At 47.7% G+C, this 25,839-nt stretch overlaps 1 protein-coding gene across 1 annotated transcript; it reads left to right on the plus strand.

The window, feature by feature from the left end:
- The first annotated feature begins 1,455 nt into the window (after nt 1–1,455).
- On the plus strand, nt 1,456–24,388 carry LOC119440229 (uncharacterized). The gene is made up of 5 exons (XM_049661002.1): nt 1,456–1,620; nt 5,884–6,017; nt 11,255–11,365; nt 17,588–17,695; nt 23,685–24,388. The coding sequence occupies exons 1-5, from the start codon at nt 1,550–1,552 to the stop codon at nt 23,828–23,830; spliced, it is 570 nt and encodes a 189-aa protein (XP_049516959.1). The 5' UTR covers nt 1,456–1,549; the 3' UTR covers nt 23,831–24,388.
- The last annotated feature ends 1,451 nt before the right edge of the window (nt 24,389–25,839 follow it).

Below are 25,839 nucleotides of genomic sequence, written 5' to 3' on the forward strand. Positions count from 1 at the left end.
GAACCATCGATGGTAAAAAAACAACTATCGATAGCAATATCGATAGTAATTCCGGTAGCACTATCGAAAGTATGAAATAAACCGCGCAAACTCATTGCAGTATTGGTTCCCCGTGTGCGTGGTATATGATGGGGTGGTAACTATGACAGGACTCTTCGTTATCGCAGTCTACCCGTCACCGAGCTCTGCAAATGTACCCTACGTACAGTTGCTGGATAAAATCTTAGTGTCGCAAATGTCCTTATTGTGCTGGTAACAGCGACCCGAAGCGCACCGTTTGGCGCGCCTGCTTCTGAGCTGAATTCGAGTGGAATTATTACTTCAGCACGTGTGCTTGCTGGGTTTCAAGGTCAGTGCTTGAACTGAATCGAAGCTGCATAGACATAAAAGCAAGGAACGAGCACGTTGCCCGTGACACAGCAGCTGCGCACTATTATTTGTTCCGCAGCACACCACTCAAGCGCTCTAAACAAGTCTGCTCACGAATGTACATACGTACAAACAAGGACGTACAAGGACTACCGATGGTACTATCGATAGTAACACTATCGATTGGACTATCGATAGTACTATCGATAATATACTATCGATTGTCTTTTTACACTATCGATCGTTTAAAAAGAGCTATCGATGCTATCGATGGTCAATTTGCCGACAGTTTTGCATCACTAGGTCAGACGCGTACGTGCTGAGAAGTTTGAATTATGCGGTGAAGGCCGATTTCAGGATCGAATTAACGAAAGTTAGGGTCCATAGAAACGTATGGTCATGATCAAATGAAAACAGGAATCGAATTAACGAAAGTCTACTGTACCGTTAACCAGAACTTCTGAGGCCTTATGCAGGAGTGGAGTGCAGAAAAATATATTGAAACGAACTCGAATCATGAAAACAAGGTGATCAACATAATATCTGCATACTAAAAACAACGTTAGTGATCCGCCGTGGGCAATATAGACAAGTGAAAGGGCTCTGTAAAGGCACCATAGCATGGAACTGGCACCTCAATTCAGTGGGACTGCCTTGCAAACCAAGATGGTCAATCACTCGCGTATATTTGTTTGTTGCATCCCATGTTAGAGGAGTGCGATGCACGCTTTAGGATTAATTGTGCGATGAATATTTTGGGTCTTTTTTAAACAAAACATTTTTGGACGCGATTCCCAAAGGCATTGAAGAGGTTGGCTGGCCTAAATGTGTTTTTTTTCTTTCTTTTTCTCCGAACGCGGTTTAGAGCCCTGCGCGCGAATAACAATGATCTTGACAAAAAAAATGCCAACATTGTGAGGGTGCCGCAGCTGGATAATTTTTCTTAAACAAGAGACACCGCTGGGCCTCAAAGTCGTTACGTCGGTCTCGTTTTTGTTGAATCCATCCGACCGTAACAGCGTTTCTTTTCTACGATTTTTAAGCATGAGTGCAATCAGTAATATAGCTGTCTGAGGAGCAATTAAGCTCAAGATGCTTAAGACGCTTAATTAAATTAAGCGTCTTAAACTGCGCGCGTTCGGGGTGCGTTGTCGGGTTGCATCTATAACTTCAAGCGACGATGAAGGCCGGATACTTTTCACCAGACTGGAGAGCGGTGCTGGCATGCGTGGCTGTGGTGTGGGTCATCGAGTGAGTATAGTATACATTTCTTCCCACGAAAATGCGACTGGCATATACCGAGTGTTCAAAATTAAGCTTTACGGAATTTAAAAAAAAATTGCCTGTGGCAGCTAGGTAGCATAATTCTTATCGTTGAGCTGGGTTATTCCAAGAGGCGGACATTAGTAGCACGAGGAATCGAAACACACATTCAACTAATTAACAAAAATTGACTCATGAACTTCTTAGTTAACTACTTTACGACACATATTGCAATTTACGAATTGTAGCCGGTGAGCTTGCAAGACGCTTCCACTTGAAATGAATTTCCAGGATGACACCAGTTTCTAGATATTATATTCCAAAGTGCGGGACGAAATACATGGGTGTTCCAGTTACTTTCGTGTTTCAATGTATAAAATAGGATTTCGGTAAAAAGTAAGCGGAACAACAGTGCGTTTTTACGGCGAGTTTGATGGCGCGTATCTCCAAAGTGGTGTCATTCTGGAAATTCATTCCAAGTGGATACGCCTGACAAGCTCACCGGCTACAATTCATAAATTGCAATATATGTGTCGTAATGTAATTAACTAATAAGGTAATAAGTGATTTTTTAAATTATATGAATGTGTGTTTCGATTTCTCGTGCTACTAATGTCCGCCTCGTCGAATAACCCAGCTCAATGACAAGAATCATGCTACCTGCCACCAGACGAGTTCTAAAAATTCCGTAAAACTTAAAAGTTTTGCGCAGTAGGCATTAAAGATAAATTATTTCGTGATAGCTGGAGGCTGCCCCTTTTAAAAAGAATAGAAGATGGCTGCCCGCCGATCGCTCTGGCACTGGCTACCCGGAGCAGCCTGGCAGAATGGATTTATTTGGGTATAATAAAAATATTTGCGTGGCAGTATAACGTCGTCGAGTCCTTTCGGCACGTATACGACATCGCTCTGCCTACTCTTCTTCGCCGAGGATCTGTTTTAGCGGCCTTTTTAACCTTCCCTTGCACACCACCGCGAATTTCAACCAGCCACCGCAAACTAAGCAAGGGGAAGCGGGCCTATCGCAGACGCCGGCACCACCCTCCTTATCCGGTTTTCTACTTTAACTGCGCAATCTCGGCTCCATCAAAACTCCCTCCACTTCTGTATGGTCCTCGCCTCTCGTCAGCCAATTCAACAAGGAAAAAAAAAAAAAAAACTGTCAAGGTAGGCAATGCTATTCGCTTTGAAAGCAAGCAAACGTGACCTACCATAAAGGAAAATAGCGTTTTATTGGGCTGTTCAAACAACTACGCGGGTCACCGCCCGATGACAGCGGCCTTTTCCGCCGAACCTAAAACCCCTATATATAAAAAGTAGCGCCATTCTTAGATCTTTGCGCCACCGCGCTCACCCCGGCGGCGTATTTCTATTTGCGCCCCCGTACAGCGCTCGACCGCTGGCGCCACGCTGCGCCGCTCGCGCGTACCGCGTTTCTAGGTGGTTGCTTTCGCCGAGGGCGCTCGAACGCACTCATATGGTTCGCATGCTTGCAAACCTGATAAGTATGGCTGTGTGGCCGAGCGGTTACGGCGCTCGTTTCAGGATTATACGTACGTGGGTTCGAATCCCGCCCTAGTTTAACTTTTTTTTTTCATATCACGCTTTTCTTTTCTTTTCCTGTCTGTTTGCCAGCGCGGTAGTTTGAACCCCGGCGCCACGGCGGAAGCCGTGGTGCCGGGGGCCGACGCGAAGCGGCGGTCGTTGGGGTGTTGCGGAGCGCAGCGTAGCAACACCCCAAATAAAAAAAATACTGCTCCAGTCAGGTAGACTGCTCCCTCCCTGATAGTGAGATTATATTTGGATCATCAAAACAGTGATGCGTTTATGAATACCACCGATCCCCTAACAGCAGGCTAGTCACCCCCAACCCAGCGTGTTCTCCGTCAACGCCTCCTCCGTTCCAACGGCGGCGGCTAGAAACATGGTACGCGCGAGCGGCGCAGCGCGGCGCCAGCGGTCGAGCGCTGTACGGAGGCTGAAATAGAAATACGCACCCCGGCGTTTCCTTCTCGCCCCCCTCCTGTCTCTCCAGCCTCCTCCGCTCCCCCATTGGCCAATCCGTGTCACGTGGAAGCACGCGTTGCGCTTTTGTATATTTTTTCTTTCCAGCGTGCTCCGACCGCCATTCTCGGGCCTGTGCGACGAAAGTGCTGTACACACAAACGGATCAAACGTGTTAGGGACAAGAACTTCGTTGTGATGGCATGCTGCTGCGCCTTAAGTTGCCGCAACGGACAAGGCGAGGGCAAAAGGCTTTTTTATTTACCATCCGGAGAGCGCAAACGCTTGCTGCACACTTGGTATTTGCGCCGTCTGGCATCGTCGCGTTGCTACTTCCAAAACGGCATTATTAAGGTCAGTTCACGAGGCAAAATCGCGCCTCAAAAACTTCTCCGTAGGGCGCGATCGAAATTTTCCGCGGATTTCCTCTGGTAGCGCGTTAGCTGTCGTCTGCCAAGGCAGGCCCGGCGTAGGCGGCGCCACTGTCGATATCGCGCCTCGATCGCGCTGGTCGCGCCTAAAGCCCCTCCATCCACGCGCGACTGCCGCTTTTGCTAAGTAGCGCCAACCTTTCATGTGTGCCGCTATTCCCTGATTCGTTGCTCAAACCAGTTCCGCTTCCGCAGTTTCCGCTTCCGGGGTTTCCGTTTCCGGTTTTTCTACTTCCGGGATTTCCGGCTCCTGAATTTTCGCTTGTTGCACGCTCGCACCTCTACGCAGCAGTGACGTCGCTTCCGTTAGAAACGGAAGCTGGGACTACGTAAGTTCCGCTTGACTCCGGAAACTGAGGGGGTGAGCGAGGGAGGAGCGTGGAGGAGGAGGGTAGGTTGGCGGTACTTAACCTGGTCGGCGAAAACACGTATGGAGGGGCTTTAGTCGCGCCGAGCGCGACAGTGGAACGGAGGAGGAGGGAAGTGGTTGGTAACCCGCCGTGGTTGCTCAGTGGCTATGGTGTTGGGCTGCTGAGCACGAGGTCGCGGGATCGAATCCCGGCCACGGCGGCCGCATTTCGATGGGGGCGAAATGCGAAAACACCCGTGTACTTAGATTTAGGTGCACTTTAAAGAACCCCAGGTGGTCCAAATTTCCGGAGTCCCCCACTACGGCGTGCTCATAATCAGAACTGGTTTTGGCACGTAAAACCCCATAATTAAATTAATTGAAGTGGTTGGCGCTACTTTTTATATATAGGGATTTTAGCCGAACCTTGTTTGCTTCTTTTTCAACTGTGACCATGCACGTGGCCACATGCGCTGTATTTGCACAAGCGCTGTCGCGCCACATTTTCCTTTTGTCCAACTCAGGGCTGGTATTTTTTAGCGATGCCTTATGACTTATTCTACACTAGTCTTATCATCCACCGCTCACGGCCGGCTGATCCCGTTGATAACGCGAGCGGACCATCGCTCTGACCGATGACAAAGCGCGATAAGCGCGAAAAGGCATTATTACTAAAGTCCCTATATAAGAAAAGTACCGCCATCTACTCTTTCCTCCGCCGCCTCCTCTCCTAATGCGCTTGCTTTTTTCTTTATTTTTTGCTTGCGAAAGCCAAGTCGACGGTGGCGCACCTAGAAAGTCCACGTTGAAGCTTTCAGGCCGGGCGCGCGCCGCCGCCGCCGCCGGCGACTGCGGCTGCGCAGAGGACTTTCAGCATGGCTCTGAGGCGGAAAAAAAGAAAATACTATAAAGAAGTGAAAAGCGCGCACTATCATCGTCCAATCGGAGATACAGGAGAGAGAGAAGCGGCGTTTATGAAAGGATGGCGGTACTTTTCTTATATAGGGACTTATTACCGGAAATGCATCGCTGCAAGATACCGGCCCAGATGTCGCTAGGTTTATATAATTTGAATGTCATAGTATTCTTGTTATTTGATTTCTTAATGATTCCGTCCACTGCACATGTCGCTTGCATTATATAAATTTGTAGTAATAGTTTTTATTGTTTTTCCCCCACTCCCCTCTATAATGCCTTGGCGCTTGAGGGCATGTGAAATAAATAAAAATAAAAATAAATAAATAAATAAATAAATAAATAAATAAATAAACAGATGCTTGCGCCGGCGGTTACGTAAATTTGACGTCAGAAGAATGGAATAAAGTCAGGATGGAATAGTTTTACGTTATGCGGTCCCTGGTACACTCTTTTATCTCTATTTATGTATACGTCCTTTCTCTCTACTTCGCGTGTAAGGGCGCCTTCGCTGACGTCACAACTGAGTCCATCTTTGCCTTTCTCTTTCAGCCAAGCAGCCGCCAACTGCGTGGACGATTCACTTTGCTCGCTGTCCTGCATTGAACGGCACATGCATGACGCCTACTATTTTGGTGTAGCGGGCCACTGCAAAAATGGTCGCTGCGTGTGCACCCATCTGAGTCGTAAGCATGCACCGATGTGCATATTTTATAACGCTTCTTAGGGGACCACGTGAAAAGAACGTACGAGAACGCAGACTAAAAAAGACACCAGGCGTGCTGGCATTTCGCCCCCCATCGAAGGGCGGCCGCCGTCACCGAACCCGCGACCTATTAAAGCCCCTATATTTATAAAAGTAGCGCCATTCTTAGATCTTGCCGCCACCGCGCTCACCCCGGCGCTTCCTCCTCGCCCTCTCTTAGCCGCCTCCTGTCGCCCCAGCCTACTCCGCTCCCCCATTGGCCAATCCGTGTCACGTGGAAGTTCGCGTCGCGCTTAGTCACGCTTTTCTATATTTTTTTTCTTTCCAGCGCGCTCCGACCGCCATTCTCGGGCCTGTGCGACGAAAGTGCTGTACGCACAAAGTGATCAAACGTGTTAGGGACAAGAACTTCGTTGTGATGGCATGCTGCTGCGCCTGAAGTTGCCGCAACCGACAAGGCGCGGGCTAAATGCTTTTTTTGTTTACCATCCGGCGAGCGCAAACGCTTGCTGCACACTTGGTATTTGCGCCGTCTCGCATCGTCGCGTTGCTACTGCCAAAACGGCATTATTAAGGCCAGTTACTGACTGACGAAGCAAAATCGCACCTCAATAACTGCTCCACAGGGCGCGGTCTAAGTTTTGCGCGGATTTCCTCTGGTAGCGCGTTAGCTGTCGTCTGCCACGGCAGGCCCGACGTACGCGGCGCCACTGTCGATATCGCGCCTCGATCTCGCTGGCCGCGCCGAGCGCGACAGCGGAACGGAGGAGGAGGGAAGCGGATGGCGCTACTTTTTATATATAGGGGCTTTACGACCTATGGCTCAGCAGCGCAACGCCGCGGCCACTGGGCTAGCGCGGCAGGTCAATATAACCTTAATAAAAGCATTTGTCCCAAAACCATGCAGCGCAATTTGTTTTCCCAGCTTACTCAAATCAGTCGTCACCGCGACCACTCAAGTTTTACTCAATGTCAAGTGACATTGCGGAACGCAACTTTCGATCGCATTTGCGGACGCACTGTACTGATGAGTCAAAAACTACCTGCGCCCAAAACCGTATTTCAAGAATGAATAGTATGCTTGATTGAACCTTACAGGTTTTCGGCGTGGTCGTATCCGTGAGTAACACAAAAGGAAAAGCTCTTCCAATTTACATGCTGGCACCAGGGTCGAATCTTCGACAGTATAAGAGGCCGTTTTCAACCGCTCACAACCATTTTTGCAGTTTCCGTGCAGCCCTGTATTTCTTTATTTATTTACAATACCTCAGCAGGGGTCCTACATGAGAGCCGGCTGGGCTATTTCATCAGCGTTCGATGTTCTGCAGTTGCTCTATCGTTAGTTGAAGTCGCTGCATACTGGAGTGGAGCACAATTAACGTCAAAAGAAAGGCCATTCCATGGAATCTTCTGATGTCTCGACGCAAAACTTAAGAAAGGTGCGCAGTGGTGCGAGCAGGCGGCGGGCGCACAGCATTTTTCACGATTGATGCGATCTGAATGACGATGCACTGGCTTGATGGCGGGCGTACGAGGCGACGGGCCTTTTGATGAAAGGCTTGTGAGATTAGCACGAGCATCTTAGTTCGGTCAAACTTGACTGGTATGAGTAAGCTAGGTTTTATTCTGATGTTTTGTTAAGGTTATATTGACCTGTCGTGGCAGCCCAGAGGCTACGGTGTTGCGCTGCTGAGCTCGAGGGCGCAGGTTCCATCCCGTCCGAGCCGCGGCCGCATTTGGTGGGGGCGAAATGCCAGAACGCTCCTGTACTTAATTTGGGTGCTCGACCTAGGTGGTCGAAATAACCTCTGGTGCCCCACTAATACGGAGTGCTTCATATGCAGGACGTGGTTTGGGCGCGTAAAAGCCCAGAATTTAATTTCATAACGACACTTTTATTTTTCTGTACACTTGTGCTGCGAAGCGCTCTGCGCGTCGCTTGGACAGACTTTTCGTGTTACCGTCGCCGCCGCGATTTTAGCGATGGCTTTTACGAAAATGAGACACAGGAAAGCAGCCGAGGCATCCTTAGAGCGAAGACGTTTTTCTCTGCAGTTTACGAATGGATTGCACAGGTACGGGGGAAATTTTAATGCGCGTAATAAAGACAGAGACAATTAGTGCGAATCTCTGCGTTTGCATTGGGTGTGCGTATAGGTTCTATACCTTGTTACTTCGACGACAGCGCAGTTTATTTTCCTTTTGCTTTAGGTGTTTACTACTGCATGCACTGGTGCTGAGCGAACTGAGCGTAATGGATCTGCGGTGTCGAAGGCAGCGCGAATTCACATGGCATTGGTATTAGATAAATAGAAAACTCCAAACTTCTAGTCTGTAGCAAGGAAAGAAGCCAGCTTTTATAGTTCACTCAGTCTGCTGCTTTTTAGAAGCATGGTGAGGACATTGATGCTTCTTAGCGATGAACAAGGATGGTTTGTGCTGAACCGCGCGTCGACCATTCTTACGCATCTGCACCTGGCGCATAATCTTGCGCTTGCTAAGGGCACACATGCATGGTATGGTTAAGCTTCATTGAAAGAGTGATGGCTCATCGGCCTATTAAGGGTGATAGAGTTGGGGAATTGGGAGATGAGGACTGTGCCAGCCACCGAGAAATGCTTCCCCGCTTGGCGTAACCGTGCGGAGAATTCCCGATTCTGCAGCAAAGGCGAACAGCGCTCGAGGACACTGCATGTCGGCCTCCGCCGAGGGACGGATCCACTCCTCGAAGCTGGCCACTTGCCGCCGGTGCTTTCTTTCGTCGGAGGGCTGCATACTTTTGGCAAGTGCCTGATGGTTGGCGCAGCTGCCGTTTTACACGCTGGGCAACTTTTTTGTATAGGTGGTTGCTCTTCCGTAGTGTTGCCAGGAAGGCGTCTTTTTTCCTTGGGTGCACGCCAGCGTGCAAGTATACATCCGGCGTCAGTGCAGTACCGGTGCGGGCCTTGTGCACGAGTACTTGACCCGCGCGCGACAAGCCTGCCGGCAGTGGATCTTCCTTCGGCGTATGTTGTTGTAGGCGTTCACGGAGCTGTCGTCACCTTTGTCGTTGAGGGCACACAGAAAGTCGAAAGCACGCGCATGGTGTCCCGGCCGCGAATGATTTGGGCAGCTGGACTAGCGTTGTACTCTGCGTGTAGGCACCAAACGTGCGTTGAATCCTTACAAGCATGTATAACAAAAGCAGATTTCCCGTGCCGCTAGTACGGCCGCGGTTATTGTGCACTGAGAAGGTGACGGAATTCATTAGCGACCTTAGTGGTATGGTTAAAATGAGGCGTGCAGCTGAACTCTTTGCCTTGAGGACACCGTCTTGTCTGCGCTCAGTGTGTCCCAATAAGTACGTGTTTTGCGGTCTATTTGCTTTCAGTGACGAGATGACCTTACGGCCGAATTGGAAGCGTCAACAGAAATGGCGATTCCGCGGAGCCCCTGAAACACTTTTCGGCCGCGGAACACAACTGGCACGGCCGAGTTCAGAAGCGCTATAGCGTCTCTGCTGAAGTGGTCGTATATATAGTTACAAGCACATATCCATCGTCTATCCCCATTCTAGCATGCAACGCAATTCGTGAGTCGTAACAGTCTGCTATTTGGGTGCGCAGGCTGAAGTGGTTATTCGAAGAATTGTGAATATATTGAGCCCCAGTTGTCGCCCTATATGTGCTTGAACCGTTTCTTGGCGAACGGGTAACCGTTAATATTTTTTTCGGTTCAGGTATGGTTCGGGTTCAGGCCCGTTCCAAGAATATCGGTTCGGGTTTGAATTCAGTTCTGGCCAATATTCCGGTTCGCGCACGGTTTTCGGTTCGGATTCGTGTTCGGTTTGACCATGGTTTTACCACGAGTTTGAAAACGGTGTCTCATGAGGACGTTAACTTTTTGGGGTCACAGGGGTAAAATGTTAAAATTCACCTACCTAAGAACATGAATGCAGAAACAATAGGAGGCGATAAATGAAAATACAAGTTTGCAGCAAGGCGTACTGGCTGCTGAGCTTTTTAATTATGCACCAGCTTCGATATTATCTGTTGAGTCACCTTAATTGCAGTACCCTAAGAAGCAGCACAATAACTAACTATATGCAACGTGGCTACGATATACCTATCAACGAAAGTTTATGAGAACTGTCTATTTTTAACGTCAGATAGATAACGCCGTACCAAAATTTCATCGTGTTTCGACGGGTGCATGCTATTGTAAATAGAGTGCACACACTTATTTCCCGCCTCGATGCCCTCCTTCTAGGCCTAGCAGCGTCAAAACAAACAACTGACATCAATACTAATAATAAAACAGCGCTTATACTTTGTCCTCAGAGTGAGATGAGACTAAGCGATGACGGATTTTATCATTGATATCTTGCTTTCGCGACGAGTAGCAAGTACGGGTAACACGCGTTAATTATGATTGAAATGGGCAGCCTGTGCATTGCTATGTTGCTTTACGCAGTCACGGTGACCGCTGGGAACCATCCGATAAACTAACAGCGTGTACGCGCTGCTATTGCAGCGGGTGTTAGTAATGGTAAAACGGTAACAGTATGGTAAATCTCTCTATTGTCAGACGATTGTCTCGGAACGCGTTGTTCATGGAGGAAAAACGTTGTCAGTCCTAATGTTTGAAACGCTTCTGTCGCGAGACAGGGTCAGGAGCAGAGTTTCGCACTGAGAAGGTCACGTGACTTCTATAAGTCGTGTGGTTTTGCTATTTGACTAAACCAGTGAGCCTGATCTACTTGCTGAAAACAAACTGCCAGTTGCCGGGTTCTTATATCCTCGAAAAATAAGAATTAGACTTTAACTTGAATGTTCCATGCGTAATTCGCAAGAGCCAGTGGCGTCGTCGCGGCTGCCCATCAAGGCCAGTGATAAAAACTTATAGCTTGCCGGCCAATTTGCCGCAATGTGACATTTGAGAAATTGGGGAAAAGTTAAGGGCTGACATAGGGTACGACGGTGTTATCCGGATTCTGATCTTTACATTACCCGAATCTCCTTGAAATGTCGTCGTGCACCCGCCAATGTCGTCACAGTGTAGCAATAATTGGATTCCTGCTAATAACTTCGTGAAGATGAAACCACCACCCTAGTTCGACAGACTACGGCGCATTACCTGTAGCATTGTTTACGAAAGATATTTTCTTGCTGTGCACTTGCCAGACATAAGCCCCCCCCCCCCCCCCCTTTTTTTTTTTATATATCTTTCTCTGTGCAGCCTGCGAACCCAATCGGTGTGTGGAAGACTGTAAGAAAAAGCACCCGGACAAGTTACACTTGAAGGCGGAGTGTAAAGAGAAAGGCACCTGTAAATGCTCCTGGAATTCCAGTAAGCACTCGCGTCTTTATGTGCGCATTAGTTACATACTGTCGCGCTACTATATTATCTCGTCTGAGAGAGAGAGAGAGAGAGAGGATCGAATAAAGGGAAATTCAGGGAGGTTAACCAGGTCGGACTATTAGGTTTGCTATACGCTGCGCTCGAGGAAGGGAAGAGAAAGACATGCGCGAAATCAAAAGCTTCGGGTTGCATGCGGCGCTGGAGGGGTAGAAAGTATACTGGGGCTGTAGATGTCTCTTTCATAGAAGCCGTAGTCTGCTTGGAAGACCGTCGGTGTCCGTCGTCGGCGACGCCGGACAATTTCAGTGGCCTCTCTGCGGGTCTAATTTTATCTGAACATTTCTTTGAGGATAACGGACTCGTTCTTGTTTGCGGGATAGTCTTTGGAAGTGGCATCGTGAGAGCCCTATAGCAGTTCGGGCGCTTGAAGGTGGTTGCACAGCTAGTGTCCTTTATGTGGTTCTCCACACACTACTGAGCCTGTACAAACGGCGTTCATGTGTCCGAGCTTCGGGCACTTCTGGCACTGAAGTGGTTTTGGAAAAAATGGGCGAATCTACTTTTAAAGCCTGCTGCCGAAGGTGTTGACATCGTGTACATTGGCCGCCTCGGGAACACGCCCTGTGTCAAGGTTACATTCAAGGGTGACTTCATCCGCACATATCTCAAAGTCGGCCACTTACGACACATTGTTGTTCGTCGCGTCTTAGTTTCCTCCAAGTGTAGGGAAAAAACGTTGGCATGAGTACATCGACAAAAACACTGTTTTTGGATAGAAGTGTGCGCGTTGGTCGACAGTGAAATATAACTGTACTGACGCGCAAATGCTGCTGTTCGGGCTACACGGAGCTGACCTTTCACGGCGAAACTCGCAACTGCATAAGACGCGGCGGCGTGACGCAGAATGTTCGCTGGCATGGACTACTTGGGGGCGAAGCAGGCGCCGCCTCACATTTACCCCTGGGCAAACGTGTGTAGGGATATGACAGATGAAATTGCTTTTGCAAGCTTCGATTTAGCCGCTTGGAATCAATTAGGACGATGGTGGTAATAGATAGGTCAGCCGCATGCTAACTAGAACAGACCCACAGTTTTTCAGGATTCGACTCTATGGCCGCTGCGTGCCAACCGAGAGCTGACTATGCCACCGTGCTAAGCCAAGTTTAGGATCGAAAGTGAGCAAGGTTGTATGCATATACCCTTTGTCAAAAGTATACGTTCTACCTTGCCTGCGACTGCCAGGCTGACTACACACAGGCTGGAGTTGCTGTGGCATATGCCATAAGTTCAAACGCTCTGGTGAATAAAAAGAACCCCTAATTCTCAACATCCAAGGAGGCCTCGAGTGTCAGGAGCGTCACGGGAACCGCACCATAAACAGCCGAACAACGTGCAGTAGTGATCAAGAAGTTATGATATTTTGCATTTTGGTTCCTCTGGAGGTAGACTGCTCAGACATTTGGCGCTGCATTATGCCAGACCACTATAGCCTGGGGAAATTGCCTCTTGAAGATTCACTGCTTTGTTATGCTATATTCGCACCGCCATAGCGCGCGCACATCTTGCGTATGCCAAGAATGCATCACATGGAAACAACATGCATAAGTGCGTGAAATATGCACATGGAGGTGAGAGAAATTTTAAGGATAACTGGAGAGGTAATGTAAGTGAAAGGCTTGCCATGCTATTGCAGGTTTAATATACCACGAAAGATCAAAGAAGGAGAGAAAAGAAAATCCTACACACATCCAATCGCACACAAACTCGCAAATGTAGGCAACAGTGAGCACCACGAAATGAAAAAAAGTTGAAAGTGGTGCTTTATGGCACCGTCAGTAATTAAAACGTTTTTCATCTATGTCCGTTTAGCTTCAGCAGTGTACACTCTGCTTAAAATTATTGAAAAAAAAAACAGCAACAAATAGCTTAGAAACGTAGGTAATGAGCTTTTCTCAGGAAACAACAATATCATATCTTTTTGTTGATTACTGTATATATGGTGAATGCACGGAGTGCACTTTTGCCAAAGGCTGCAGGTATTCATATTGTGGTTTGTGTAACGCTCACGTAACAACGTAACAAGATGTTGCAACGTATCTTCTTTTTCTGATGTTCTTACTTGCATATAATGCCGCGTGTTCTTGTTTTTATTTCGAACCAAACGTGAAAAAATCCCGTGGAGAATGGCGCAGTTTGGCCTGTTCGGGTCGATTATAACTGAAGAGGCGCTCGTATTTGCGTGTCAAATCGTACTGTCCATGTGGCTAACTGGAAATGCTCACTAATAAAAAAACATTTTTAATTATTCGCTTTAGGGCAGCCATTCGTGAAAGAGAAGCCGAGTTAAATCATGCTTGTTTAGACGAAATTCGAAGACCAGCGCCACTTTCGAGATATATGTATCCGCAAAATCAGCTAAAATATGCCATTGGCATTCCAGTCACCTTCTTTCCCAACTGCTTGACGCACGCTTTCACGAAACTGTTAGCTGGAACCACATTGGTGTTTCCTATATCTCCAAGGCCAGATGCCTTGAATGTGGTAGTAGTCTTATAGTATTTCTGCTAAGAAAACATAATTTCACTACTGCTCTTCTTCTATTTCACATCTGAAAGATACAGGTGCCCTAAAAATAATGAATATTAATTCGGCAATCTTTTTAATTCGCTGCATTGACCATTTAGATTTCTCATGAAATTTGCGCTTCTTCCACAAATGCACTTGAAAAGGCAGAACAAAGCGATCCGCCACAGCCGATCTGTAATATATCTGTGCGAACTAAAAAAAAAAAAAGACCGAATAAAAAGGTGGTATATGCGAGCGTTCTTGCAAAAATAAATTTAGTTGCAAGTCGACGCTTCTTCTGTGCCCTTCAATTTCTGTCGTCCGCCGTTCTTGAGTGAGCGCTGCAAAACCACAAGAGCTTCGTGTTCGTCTAGTTGGCGTGTTACATTAAAGTGTACTGGCGCAAACAATCTTGTGTCTCGAGCTTTGTGCCTTTTTATGTCGAATCCGCATGTATGGTATGAAGCCTGAATTCCTCGAGAGCGCGGCATATAAACACATCACATTGAAGTGCAACCAATCCAAAAGGTGCGTCATACATGTGCAGCGCGGCTTCGGATGGGAAGCGGGAGTCCAAGGACAGGTCACAGAAACCGGAACTGGGGCTCAGCTCTCAATTCGGACTTCACGAGATAACGCAAACAGTGAGGTAGTTGATTGCGCTTGATCAATACGTGAATATAATCAGCGAAGTAGTGAAAAAAAAAAGACAGGCAGATGCTGGCATCTGTACCTTCGACATAGCATAAAACTACATCTGCAAGATGGGGCATGGAGCGTTTTCTGGCGTGGGGGTATGGGGCGCATTCACTTCCGCTGCATTTTTTAACATGAAAGTGTTTTTGCCGGGGTCCACTACCAGTTTCGTGTAACGGATGTGACGTCGGCGCGAACGCGTAAAATATGCTCTCTGTTGACAGGGATGGTGCCACCATCTAGGAGTGGTGAAGCGAAGTATTGCATCATGAGACATAGGAGCGCCGAAGAGAGTCGTCTCAGCGCTAAAGTCCCTTACTCAGCGCAGCGGAGGCTCCAACGCGGTGTAGCCTGGTGTAGGCGGCAAAGGCCTTCTGCTGAGGTGACGACGCAGTTACCGCACGACGTCGACGGGCGAATCTAGCTTTGGTCTGGTGAGATGCACGCCAGCGTGAATCAAGCAGAACGCCTTCGCGCGTTCGCGGCGCTCGCTGCGAACTCTGCCACTCGCATTCCTGAAGCTGAGCTCGTCGCAACTCAAATGGCTGCCAAATACTCTATGGAGCCGGACCAAAATGCTCGGACCTTTGCCGAAGCGACTCGGTAGCGGGACGCCGCGCGCCAAGCAAACCTGCAACACGGTCACCGACCCGTAAATCATGCGCCTTTCGGTGCAGCGGACCATGAGTTCAAGAAGCAAACATGCAGCAGCTTCTTTGAAGACACGTTTCACTTTCGAGTTCTACAGATTCCTATAAAAGAGAGATCAACCATATCTTTTTACTGGGCACTGCGTTTTGTAGATAAATAAGCGTCCTGGACTCCAGCAGAATGGTACATTTGCGACCTGTTATACGATGTGGTCCACATCAGTGTCACAGACCCCCTGAACGAGGTGCAAACGCCGGACCAAATTCGAAAGCCGATTTATCAGCTTCAGACAATTATCCCACGAAAGCAAGGACAATTAAGAATGGGCCCTCTGGTGCGCCAGCGAACGCCGGTTGCTGTACAAAGACCGAGTCAGAGCCCAGAGTTGTCAAAACACAACAAAATATATTCTTCACACAAGGCAGTTACATACACACACGTGCACACTTAGGCTAGACACATCCCAATGGGTATTCACAAAACACAGGCAAATAATTAACGACAAGCACTAAGAGCCCAACACGTATATAGTACAAAATGAATAGGAAAACTAAGTGGCCAATCGTATTTACCCGTACTAGTCTTGAGAGTCAGACGATCTCGACGTAGCTCGAGGCAGATCTCGAAGAAGGAACTTCTTCCGGAAATGCAGACGCTCGATGAACTCGTCGACTAGCTTGCCGGGGAATCCCCTTCTTCCGCAGACAGTCAGTCTTCACGTTACATCTCTTCACCGGTGCGGTCTGATCCCCCTTCCGATTCCCACACGCTGCTTTTATAGCTTTCACCAGTGGTTCGGGGAGCTTCGGTTAAAGTTGGGATCCCGTAGCATGGCCAAAGCCTGGGAACCTTCTAGTCAATTCTCGCATCTTCGACCGCCGCCGTCGGAGCGTCGTCGAGGGGGGGGGGGTGGTGAGTCATGCGTTCGCGCGCACGGTAGTACTCTCTTACTCGACTCGCCGGGTGAGAATGTGTCTCGGCGCCCGCTCTCTCTCTCTGGTTACCGTTGATTCGTCGATGCTTCTAGACGTCTATACTCCGTTGGTCGCGTCGGCTGTTTGAGACATATGCGCTGCCCCCCTCTGTTGAAGCTGCCACAGAGCTGGCGTGCTTCTTTCGTTGGCTTGCGTGACACACGGCGCGCGCTTTGATTACACGCTCTTTTGTGACAAGCAGGCATTCAAAATTTTAAATAATTTTAATGTCACTTTCACAAGCGCTGATAGACTTGCGAAAGAGCAACATTTGAATTGGCGCTTTTCACGCAACTGGGGCGCACACAAGTTGTGACTGGCGCACTGCTGTTAACTGCTACAGTGATAGCGGTCACGGCCACGTCTGACAATATATACGTTAGGAAGCTTTAGCTCGGGTGCTCCTATCTAAATACATGTAAAAGGAGAATTCGTGTTTCTCGGCAGCCACTGCACCAAATTTGACGAGGTTTGTTGTATTTAAAAGGAAACCTTAAAATCTATGACTGTTGGTTCGAATTTTCGATTTAAATCGTAAATTGTTTATTAAAAATTTACAAAAATGCCAAATTTTCAGGAAACGAAGCGATCAAGTTTACAACTCCCTAACTCAGCAAAAAAATGATGTCACAATTCTGTGAATTGAATCTAATAGTACATCTAAAGCGGAGAGAATTAATATATTACACATGAATCTAAAAAAATTGTAATATCGAAATACAACTTTTGCAGAAGACTTGGGCACAACGTAAGGGTATAAAGGTATTAAACGACACATCGAATTTCTCCGCTTTGAATGATATAATGGATGCGTTTACAGAACCGCGATACCGTTTTTGATGCAGAGTTAACAATTTGTAAACTTCGTGCTTCTATTTTATCGAACTTTAAAATTTTTGAAAATTAAAAAAAAAAACTCAGGCCCGAAATCGAAATACGGCATCCAACAGTCACTAGAATTTAATTTTATCTCTCAAATGCAACAAATTTCATTAAAATTGGTCGAGGGGTTAGCTCAGAAAAGCGTTTTTACGTTTTACGTGTATTTGAATAGACCACGTCGGAGTTGGGCCCGAGCTAAAGCTTCCTCTTAAGGATCCTTCAGCACTACCCGAGGAGCTGCTTCCAGTGAATGGGCGTTGGCATACGCAGCGTCTCGGGCAGTCCCGTTGAAGTGGTCAAGACTGCTCTGCTGATGATTTGTTGGCATTATAGTAGGAGTCGCTTGTTTAGTGTTCTAGCGTAAACATGTGCTGTAAGTGCTCGTAGAAGGTTGTCGATTGGGGGTGCGATTCTCTGACCACGTCTGTCTGCCTGCTTCCAGAATGTGAGGAGACTTGGTGCGAGGCCGAGTGTCGACGAAAGCACGCAGGGAAGCCGCATCTCCACTCGACGTGCGAAGGGTACACATGCATGTGTCGCTGGCACGCAGGCAAGTGGAGCTGCATATTCGTTCCGCGCTGTGGCCTTCTGTTCGATGCGAAGCACTTGCAGACGGCCTCGTAACTTCGTGTGTAAAGCTCCGTGTTTTTGGTTTTCATAGTTGGCATACCTTTTTACGGTTCTTATCCGAGGACAGAATGCTATTTATATATTTTTTTATTCAGTGACTATATTCGTATACACACCTTTGCGGTATTTCTATACCACGTGTCCAAGCTAACGCGGGCCTAGCTGTTTATAAAAAAGGGGCTACGATCGAGATACGATGGTGGGACCCACGGTGTTTTGTTTGCAGTCACCTTGCGCACACTGGTGAATTTTTGTCGTGTGTTTATACATAGGGTGCCTATCTGTACATGTGTCATCTGCTACAACCGCAGCATCCCAGCATTTGACTCTTTCAAACTACACGAAAGCTGCAGTCAGGAGTTACTCCCTTAATATAATAAGGTATCTAAAATCTTTTTCTGTAAAATTACGGAAAAACAATAACTATCGTGTATTGGCGAATAAACTGAAAAACAGACTGCTAGAAAATATAACAGAAAAGATATCTTACAAACATTGCCATACTTTTTCGGTTTTTGTCACACAAGAATTATTTGACAGTGTACCTACCCATGTTTGGTGAAACACATGTTTGCTGACACTGTTTCTCCGCAGAGTGTCATCGCGACACATTTTGCGCTGCCTTATGTGCAAATTTAGAAACGCAATTCTTCGTTTAAGAAAACCAAAGTCGTGTTTTTTTTTCGTCATAGGAGAGCAAGATTTTCACGTCGGAACGACAACCTCAAAACACATTCCACACGTTGATAGCCACTTTAAGGCTACAAAAATTGGGAGTGTAATTCTGTAGCTCATATTTTTCTTCTTGTGCCAAGTTGTCCTTGAGTACAGCCTTCTTTTGCAGTTAACAACGAATCTTGAAAGATTAATTTGGCACTATATACTCAGGCCTCGCTCTAGCTTGACTGCTTCATTTGATGAGTGTACTTTGTTAGATTAAGTAGTTGTAAACTATTCTTTTTATTGTAGAAGAAGCGCATCATGGAATTGACAGGACTTTTAAAAATCACGTGTGGCATGTAGATGAAATCTACTCTTTGAGCTGGACTACTACAGAAATCGACATACATAATCGACTAATTACCAAAACCTGGGTTACTAACTTTTAAGTTAATTGCTTTAAGGTGCGTGTTACAATATACGAATTGTAGGCGGTGAACTTGCAAGGCACATCCACTTGCAACGAATTATGAGGATGACACCAGATTTGAGGTATGCGTTACCAAAATGTCCGACGAAATACGTTGGCGTTCCAGTTATTATTTAGCTTCAATGCATAACAAAGCGTCTTGTCAAAACTGTAGGGGAACTATACTGCATTTGTACCGCAAGTTTCACGGCGCTCATCTCCAAACTATTGCGAATTTCAAAATTCGTTCCAAGCAGATGTACCTTGAGAACTCACTGGATTCAAATCGTATATTGCAATATGTACCATTAAGTAATTAGCTAAAAAAATCATGAGCCATTCCGCTCTGTGAAGGTGGATGACCAGCGCAGCTGTTTATCGCACGACACAGAGGTGACACATAATTTTTAACAAAGGTACGATTTTTTCTAGGGCAGACATCCCAGCTCGTTAGGTCAGCTTCATGTGTATCGTACCATCGCTTCGCAGTTCCTCTCAGATAAAATACCAGGTTTGCTAGCATCATTGTTGGATCCCACCTGTTGTCGCACACTCGCTCGTACATCGCAAGCCAGTCCTCGACGTTGGCGTTGTCCGTGCCACAAAATGTCCCCGGGTCCCGCAGATGAGTGAGGATGACCTTTGGCACGGACTGCTGAGGCGTTGTCGGTTGTGTCGGTTTATCTGTCATTGCCACGGCAGGTAGATGACGTCCGCTGCAAAATTCCATGATTGTACCCTGCGCCTCCACCAAAATGTTGCAGGAAGAAAGCAGGCCCCCGAGTGTAGGATAATGTATATTTACAACTGATGCAAATGGCGTTCAGGCAACGGCCAGAGTCTTCGTCTTCCTTTAGTTTGTGTCAACTTCTTCTTTCTCTTCACCGTAACAATATTGTAGCGATAGCTACATTACGCCAGGTTTTCGCCTCTTCGCCGTCGCCGCATTTTGAGCCGTGGCCGCACTGTGACGTCACACCACGACCCTCGATTCTCCAGCAACTCGGCTCATCGCGGCCACCGCTCCTGCCGTTAGTTAAACCCCTTGATCTGAGAAAGTAGCGACACGCTTTGATCTGCGCCGCAACACCCTCGCCGGCGCGGTCAACTTCCTCCTTTTCTCCCTCTCTTTCGCGGAGGCGGCGCATCCGCCACGCTGAATGGCTGCGGCGCACGTTACTACCCCATCAGGTGACCCTGACGTCACGAAAACGGCGCGAAACTTGCTTTCGCATGCCTTCAGTTTTTCCCGCCCGCCATGCGCTGTCCAAGCGGTGGTCGCCCTGCCGCTCCGAACGTGCGTTTCCTTGTTTTCCCGTCTTTCCGTAAGAATCTGAGCTTCGTTCTATGTGTAAATGCCTTGCTACTGCGCGTTTCAATGCAGCAGCAGGTCAGAGAAAGGGCTAGCATTATTTTCTATTTCCCGAGGAGAACGGAATGTCGTTGGCCGGTTCCGTAGCTCCATAACATCGGGAGAAAGGATTTCGCGCCTTCTAAGCACTTCGTTCTTTGCGAGGTGAATCTTACAGCCTTCCTTATATTCGTAGGTGAAGTTGCATGACAATTTAATTCTCTTTGCACAGCCGGGCTCTTTGTTCAGTCAATACAGAGCACCTATAATTGTGCATATAGATTTTTTTTTCCCAAGTGAGTTGCTTAACTTTTTTGTTGACTCTTCGTGCAGTGACAATGCTTTTTTTGTGTTCTCGCGCGTGCGTTTGTTTTCAAATGTGTGTAATTTATAAGTTAATGGCTGTAACTCCTATTCTGTAATGGTGTGTGCGTGCGTGCGTCTATGTATGTGTGTGTGTGCGTGTATGCATGTGTGTGTGTATGTGTGTATGCGTGTGCATGTATGTGTATGTATGTGCCTGTGTGTCCGTGTGTGAGTATGCGTGCGTTTGTCTGGTTGTTTGCGCGCCAAGGAGAAATACTTTGTAGTTAACGTGGTACTTTTTTTCTAACCACCCATCGGTCCAGTCCGCAACCTTCGGTGCCGCCTAGATCATTCTGTAGTTCAGTGCCGTCAGATACGAAATACTGGTAGCGATTTTCATCATGCGAAAACGCGTGAATAAGTATTATTTTGTGTAATTAAACCAAACAATTATCTTCTTTCCTGCATATATATATATATATATATATATATATATATATATATATATATATAGGCGTATGAACTGGAGTTGGTTAAGCGAAAGTATAAAAATCAGTCAATTAACAACCGCTCAATGATATCTTGGCAGCCGCCGTGAAGTAAAAAGCCATCAGCACGGAGGCGAAGTTACGTATCTGGCATGTATTATTCGCGCATGCTCATAAAGTACAAGGCACGTGCTTCTGATAATCTTCCTCAATTCTGATAAACTTGACATGTTGAAGTCTGTAAGTTAATCATCAAGTGCCATAGTCTTAGAAGTTTCCGCGTGAGCAATCAGCCTTTTTTTTTAGCCTCTTAGGGTACTCCCAGAGGTGATGGAATGCAATTTCTCGTCGTTTCATAGTGACGGAACACAGGCGCGTGTGTAAAGGTCTATGTTGGCTGTGTCGCAAACACAGCACGTATTTTGCACAGTGGCATCCGTACAAAGGCTTCTGGCCCACTCATTTTGGCGAATTCACTTTAAGTAAACTATCACATTTCTTCTTGGTTACCTTCTCTGAGCCTTTTAAGAGCCAGGATTATGAACTAAATTCTCGTTTATACTCTACGCAGCTTAAATTATATGTGCCCAATACACCTCCGCGTTACGGACAACCCAAGTGGCGACGTAGAGGCAAACAGCTCAGCCTCTGTGTGGCACTCATTTTTTGGAGCGCTCACGCTTGTATTTATCGAAGCGTCCTCAAAAAAAAAATGTCACGACGTTCTATCGGCAGCGTACTTTCGTCATGACAGTTTCACAAGGGTTAAATTGCCATACAACGCTTCAAAAGGCCGAATAAACACGCGCGCGCATTGATGCTAATGCGGCTGCAGCGAGCCCAAGGACGGTTCAGCGTGCCGTGCGCACCGCGCCGGCCCGGGGAGGGGAGAAATCCGAGGAGAATTGAGGAGGAAAGCGCGCGCGCGGAGGAGAGTGTCGCTACTTTCTAACATCAAGGGGTTTTAGCCGTTAGGCGCTCGCCGCGCCCTCTGTGTGACGTCATACCACGGGCCTCGATTCTCCGGCGACTCGGCGGTCGCCGCGCGGCCACCGCTCCTACAGGCGCGCGTCCACCGTTGCCTGGCAACCGCTGCAGCTGGCGCGCTCTACGCGCCCTCTGTGTGACGTCACACCACAGGCCTCGATTCTCTGGCAGCTCACCTCGTCGCGGTCGCCGCGCGGCCACCACTCCTGCCGTTGGTTTTACCCGTTGGTTGACCATAACGTCTCTCCTTTCTTAGTCGAGTGGGAAACCACTGAACAACATGTCTAACTACAAGCGAAGCTTATAAGCGCAGTAACCAGAGCTAAACCACAGCCACTTTTTTATTTTCCTGATCGGTGGTCATCGTGACGATAAGTACGCACACACATTCGCGTATCACCTCTGTTATTAAACCTGTTCTTCACGTAAGACGGACATACCCCCTTAAGGGATGGCTCATACCCCCGTAAACGCGGCCTCCCCATTACGACGACTAAAGAGAACTTCTACGCTGGAATGATGAGCGGCAACAGAGCCAGCTGTGGAAGACGACAACGACGACGAACGCATGAGCAGTGGCACAAGAGCGCTAGCGCGGTTGCGCCGAGGGGCGCCAACACTTTCCCCTTGGTCGCCTTATCAGGCGCACACTACGTCACGCACTACGTCATACATTCACAGAGACACATCGTTTTATACCCCTGTTATACCCCTATTACACGGGCACTTGAACGGCCGTTAAGGAAAAAGGCAGTTGGCCTTAACGGCCGTTAGGCGGAGTTACACGGCAGCGCCAGCGCCGTTGGAAACCAACCCAACGGCGATCGATACCAGCGGAGCTCTTTCGCCGCCGTTTCCTTGCGTTCCGTCGTGAAATAGGCAAGATGGCAGCCCCCACCAGCAACGTGTCCCCGCAGCAGGGGAGCTAACCGGAGCAAAAACGCTTTGCCTGGACAGCGTTGCGAACAACTCTTGCAAATAGTTAAAAAAAAAAAAAAACACTGTACAGCATGTAGCGCAGAAAATAATTGGAGAAACAAATTTTTTTCGAGTTGGCAAGATAAAAATTTTATGAGTCACGTTATAAATCGTCCAAACGGAAGTGAACCGATTGAAGATGGAAAGTGACGTGTGAGCGCAGCCACCACCGTTCCGCTCCCACGGTCGTTACGGCGTTCAACTTCCGTTTAATTGCGTTAACAGCCGTTCCAAGTGCCCGTTTAACAGGGGTATTTGACACAGGCGGCCGGTTTAACCGAGCTCCGATGCGAGCGGAGATAGGCGTTTGCTTTTGTGGTTGGCTCTTTCACTCTCACTTTTTAGGGGAGAGATTTTCCGCGCGGATGCCATAAAATCCCGGATCCTAGCCATAGACAGCTTCGCTGTAAAATTTAAATATTGAAATTAAAAAATTTAAAGTAATGGGTATAAGGTCGCCTTTTCAACAATTCAGTCGAATAAGTTAACTTGTGCTATATGCCACAATAGACTTCCCAAAAATTTTGTTAACGTAGAAAGGAAAAAAAAAAGGAAAGGAAAGCGGTATACCTTTGCAGAGTTTTTGATGTCACTTGTTCCGCTGCAATTTTTTTAACCCATACGTCAAGCTGCTGAAGGGCGTACATTGCTGTTCTTCTCTTCTTTGCAGATTCTGCATCAAATTCAGGTGTCGGCGGTAATGTGCACACAATTGTTCCAGAACCAGATATGAGTCCCGATGTACAGAACCGCACAAAGGAACCTTCAGGCGCTGGTAACGCGGCTGAACGCCCTTCTGCTTTTGCAGTACCTTAGTTTGAAGGAGGAGGCGGCGAAGGGGGCTTTCACGAGTGCTTGAGATGCCACCGAAGGCCTGGTGAAGCGCCAGCTCCGGCTGAGCTTGCGGCGATGGGCCAAGAGTATATTCACCAGGTGCCGCAGACGCCGCACTCTAAACCGTATCACGCATAGCTTCACGCTATAACCCTGTTTCAGCGTTAAATAGTCGACCTCCTCGTGGACACGTTTTTTTTGGCTGTACCATAATTTCGTATGAGTATCCCAGAAATTACGAGTAGTTCACAGGGATTGGGAGTGATTAGGGTATGAATAAGACAGATTACACATATAATAATGGAACAGCATGCGGAAATCTTTACAGGGATTCAGGCCCTGCGGGCCTTTTTGATTATATCAATAAAACTGCTCGTCACTCTAATTTACTGAACCATTCATTGGTATAGCTCGTATTGTTTGTGACTTGTTTGCTCCGCGCTACTCAATGACTTGCTGTGCTAAAGCGCTTCTCTAGCCGGACCACACACTAAATAAAAAGGAATCGGTCAGTTGGAGGCAAATTCAAACCGGCACGTATCCCAATTTGCACATCCTCAGATTTTACATCCAACTGCATACCCTCCTCGCTCGTAGCTAAAGCCACCTTATACCATATCACGTGGGCATATCGGGCCATCACTGCCGCTACCCCCCCCCTCCCCCCCCTCCATACAACACCCTACAACGGAGCGATGGAAAGAGCTGCTGGCGGCCAGCGAGAGCCCGGACGATCAGCTGAGTCTGATTGACCGGGCCCGCAGAGCGGCAGCCGCAAGCGGAGTCCTGGACTGGAGAGCCCCTACCGCAAGCCAAGAACCTCTGACCACCTGAAGTCTCTCCGCAGCAATTTTAGGGCCAATAAAAAGACGCAGTTTCGCCCGAAAGGCGAAGCATCATTTGCGATAGAAAATTGCGTAGCGAGCTACACGGATTAAGGATAGTAGTTTTATTGGCTGTATGAAGTTGGACACAATCGCTTACTAACTGAATTAACAAGCAAGGTGTCAGTGCGCACAAGGAAACATGAGTAGATCACACTCAATAACCGCAGACAACCTCTGGCAGAACGCTGGCGTGAGCAAGCGCGCCAGCAGCAGCGAGCGAAGGTTCGTGTGGTCTATCGCTTCAACGAAAACTGAGCGGCGAAAGCACAGCGCATAGAAAGGTAGGAGCCATGTTGCAGATCGCTTTCAAAATGCGGTGCGCGCGAACGCCCGCCGCCGCGCAAAGTACAAGTACGCAGTTAAGGCCGTTTCATATGCTGCGACTGGAGCGAAAAAAATCGGTGCGGTCGCACGCGTCGCAATGCTATTTTTTGAGGGCTCATTCACATGACTGCGATTTCAACAATGCGACTGGTGCGACGCCCAGGGTTGCTTGCTGCCAGGTTTTGTCGCACACGCCGCATAATTTCTTTAATGTAGCGAAAAAGACGTGCGCGTTATAATATAATTGACCTCTCTTTATTAAGTTGTGTAATTTAAAAACGCTTCAAAGTTCAATTTGTTTTGGAGTGGGCAACAGCGGTTTATGAAGTTCAATACGAGGAGAAATGGCGGACGTAAACAGCTGTTCGCAGCTGGTCGTTCAGCGCTGTGAGCTGTCTCGTGTGTGTTTTATGCTCGTGTCGTTCTTCATGCGGTACAAGGAATGACAAGAGGACCTCTCAACAAGCCCATATATCTGTTGTCATCGCATATGCAGTATTCGGAATTCGGCTGCAGCGAAGTCGTCATGTCAACGCAGAGACCCTCGCGCTACCCGTGCTTAATGTCAGCTTCTAAAGAAAGGATGTGTGTACATTGCTCATGATTGCGCATAAGCCATTCCTGCTCCTAGCAATATTCTTGCACCAAATTTAGCAGCGAGCACCAACCCAAAAGCTCACGTCTGCCCCTGAAGGAAGCCGCAAACGATCTGTGTGTAATTACTGAACGTGCAATGGAATTTCTGTTGTGAACACTAATCTTAGCGCCAGCCTGGTTCGT

This window comes from Dermacentor silvarum, chromosome 1, assembly GCF_013339745.2.
Source record: "Dermacentor silvarum isolate Dsil-2018 chromosome 1, BIME_Dsil_1.4, whole genome shotgun sequence".
Taxonomy (NCBI): Eukaryota; Metazoa; Arthropoda; class Arachnida; order Ixodida; family Ixodidae; genus Dermacentor; species Dermacentor silvarum.

Excerpts from the sequence above, each read along its gene's own strand:
- LOC119440229 (XM_049661002.1), top strand. The coding sequence starts at position 1,550 with ATGAAGGCCGGATACTTTTCACCAGACTGGAGAGCGGTGCTGGCATGC. Across the intron at positions 6,018-11,254 it reads CGTGTGCACCCATCTGAGTC|CCTGCGAACCCAATCGGTGT; the intron begins GTAAGCATGCAC and ends TTCTCTGTGCAG. Across the intron at positions 17,696-23,684 it reads CATGTGTCGCTGGCACGCAG|ATTCTGCATCAAATTCAGGT; the intron begins GCAAGTGGAGCT and ends TCTTCTTTGCAG.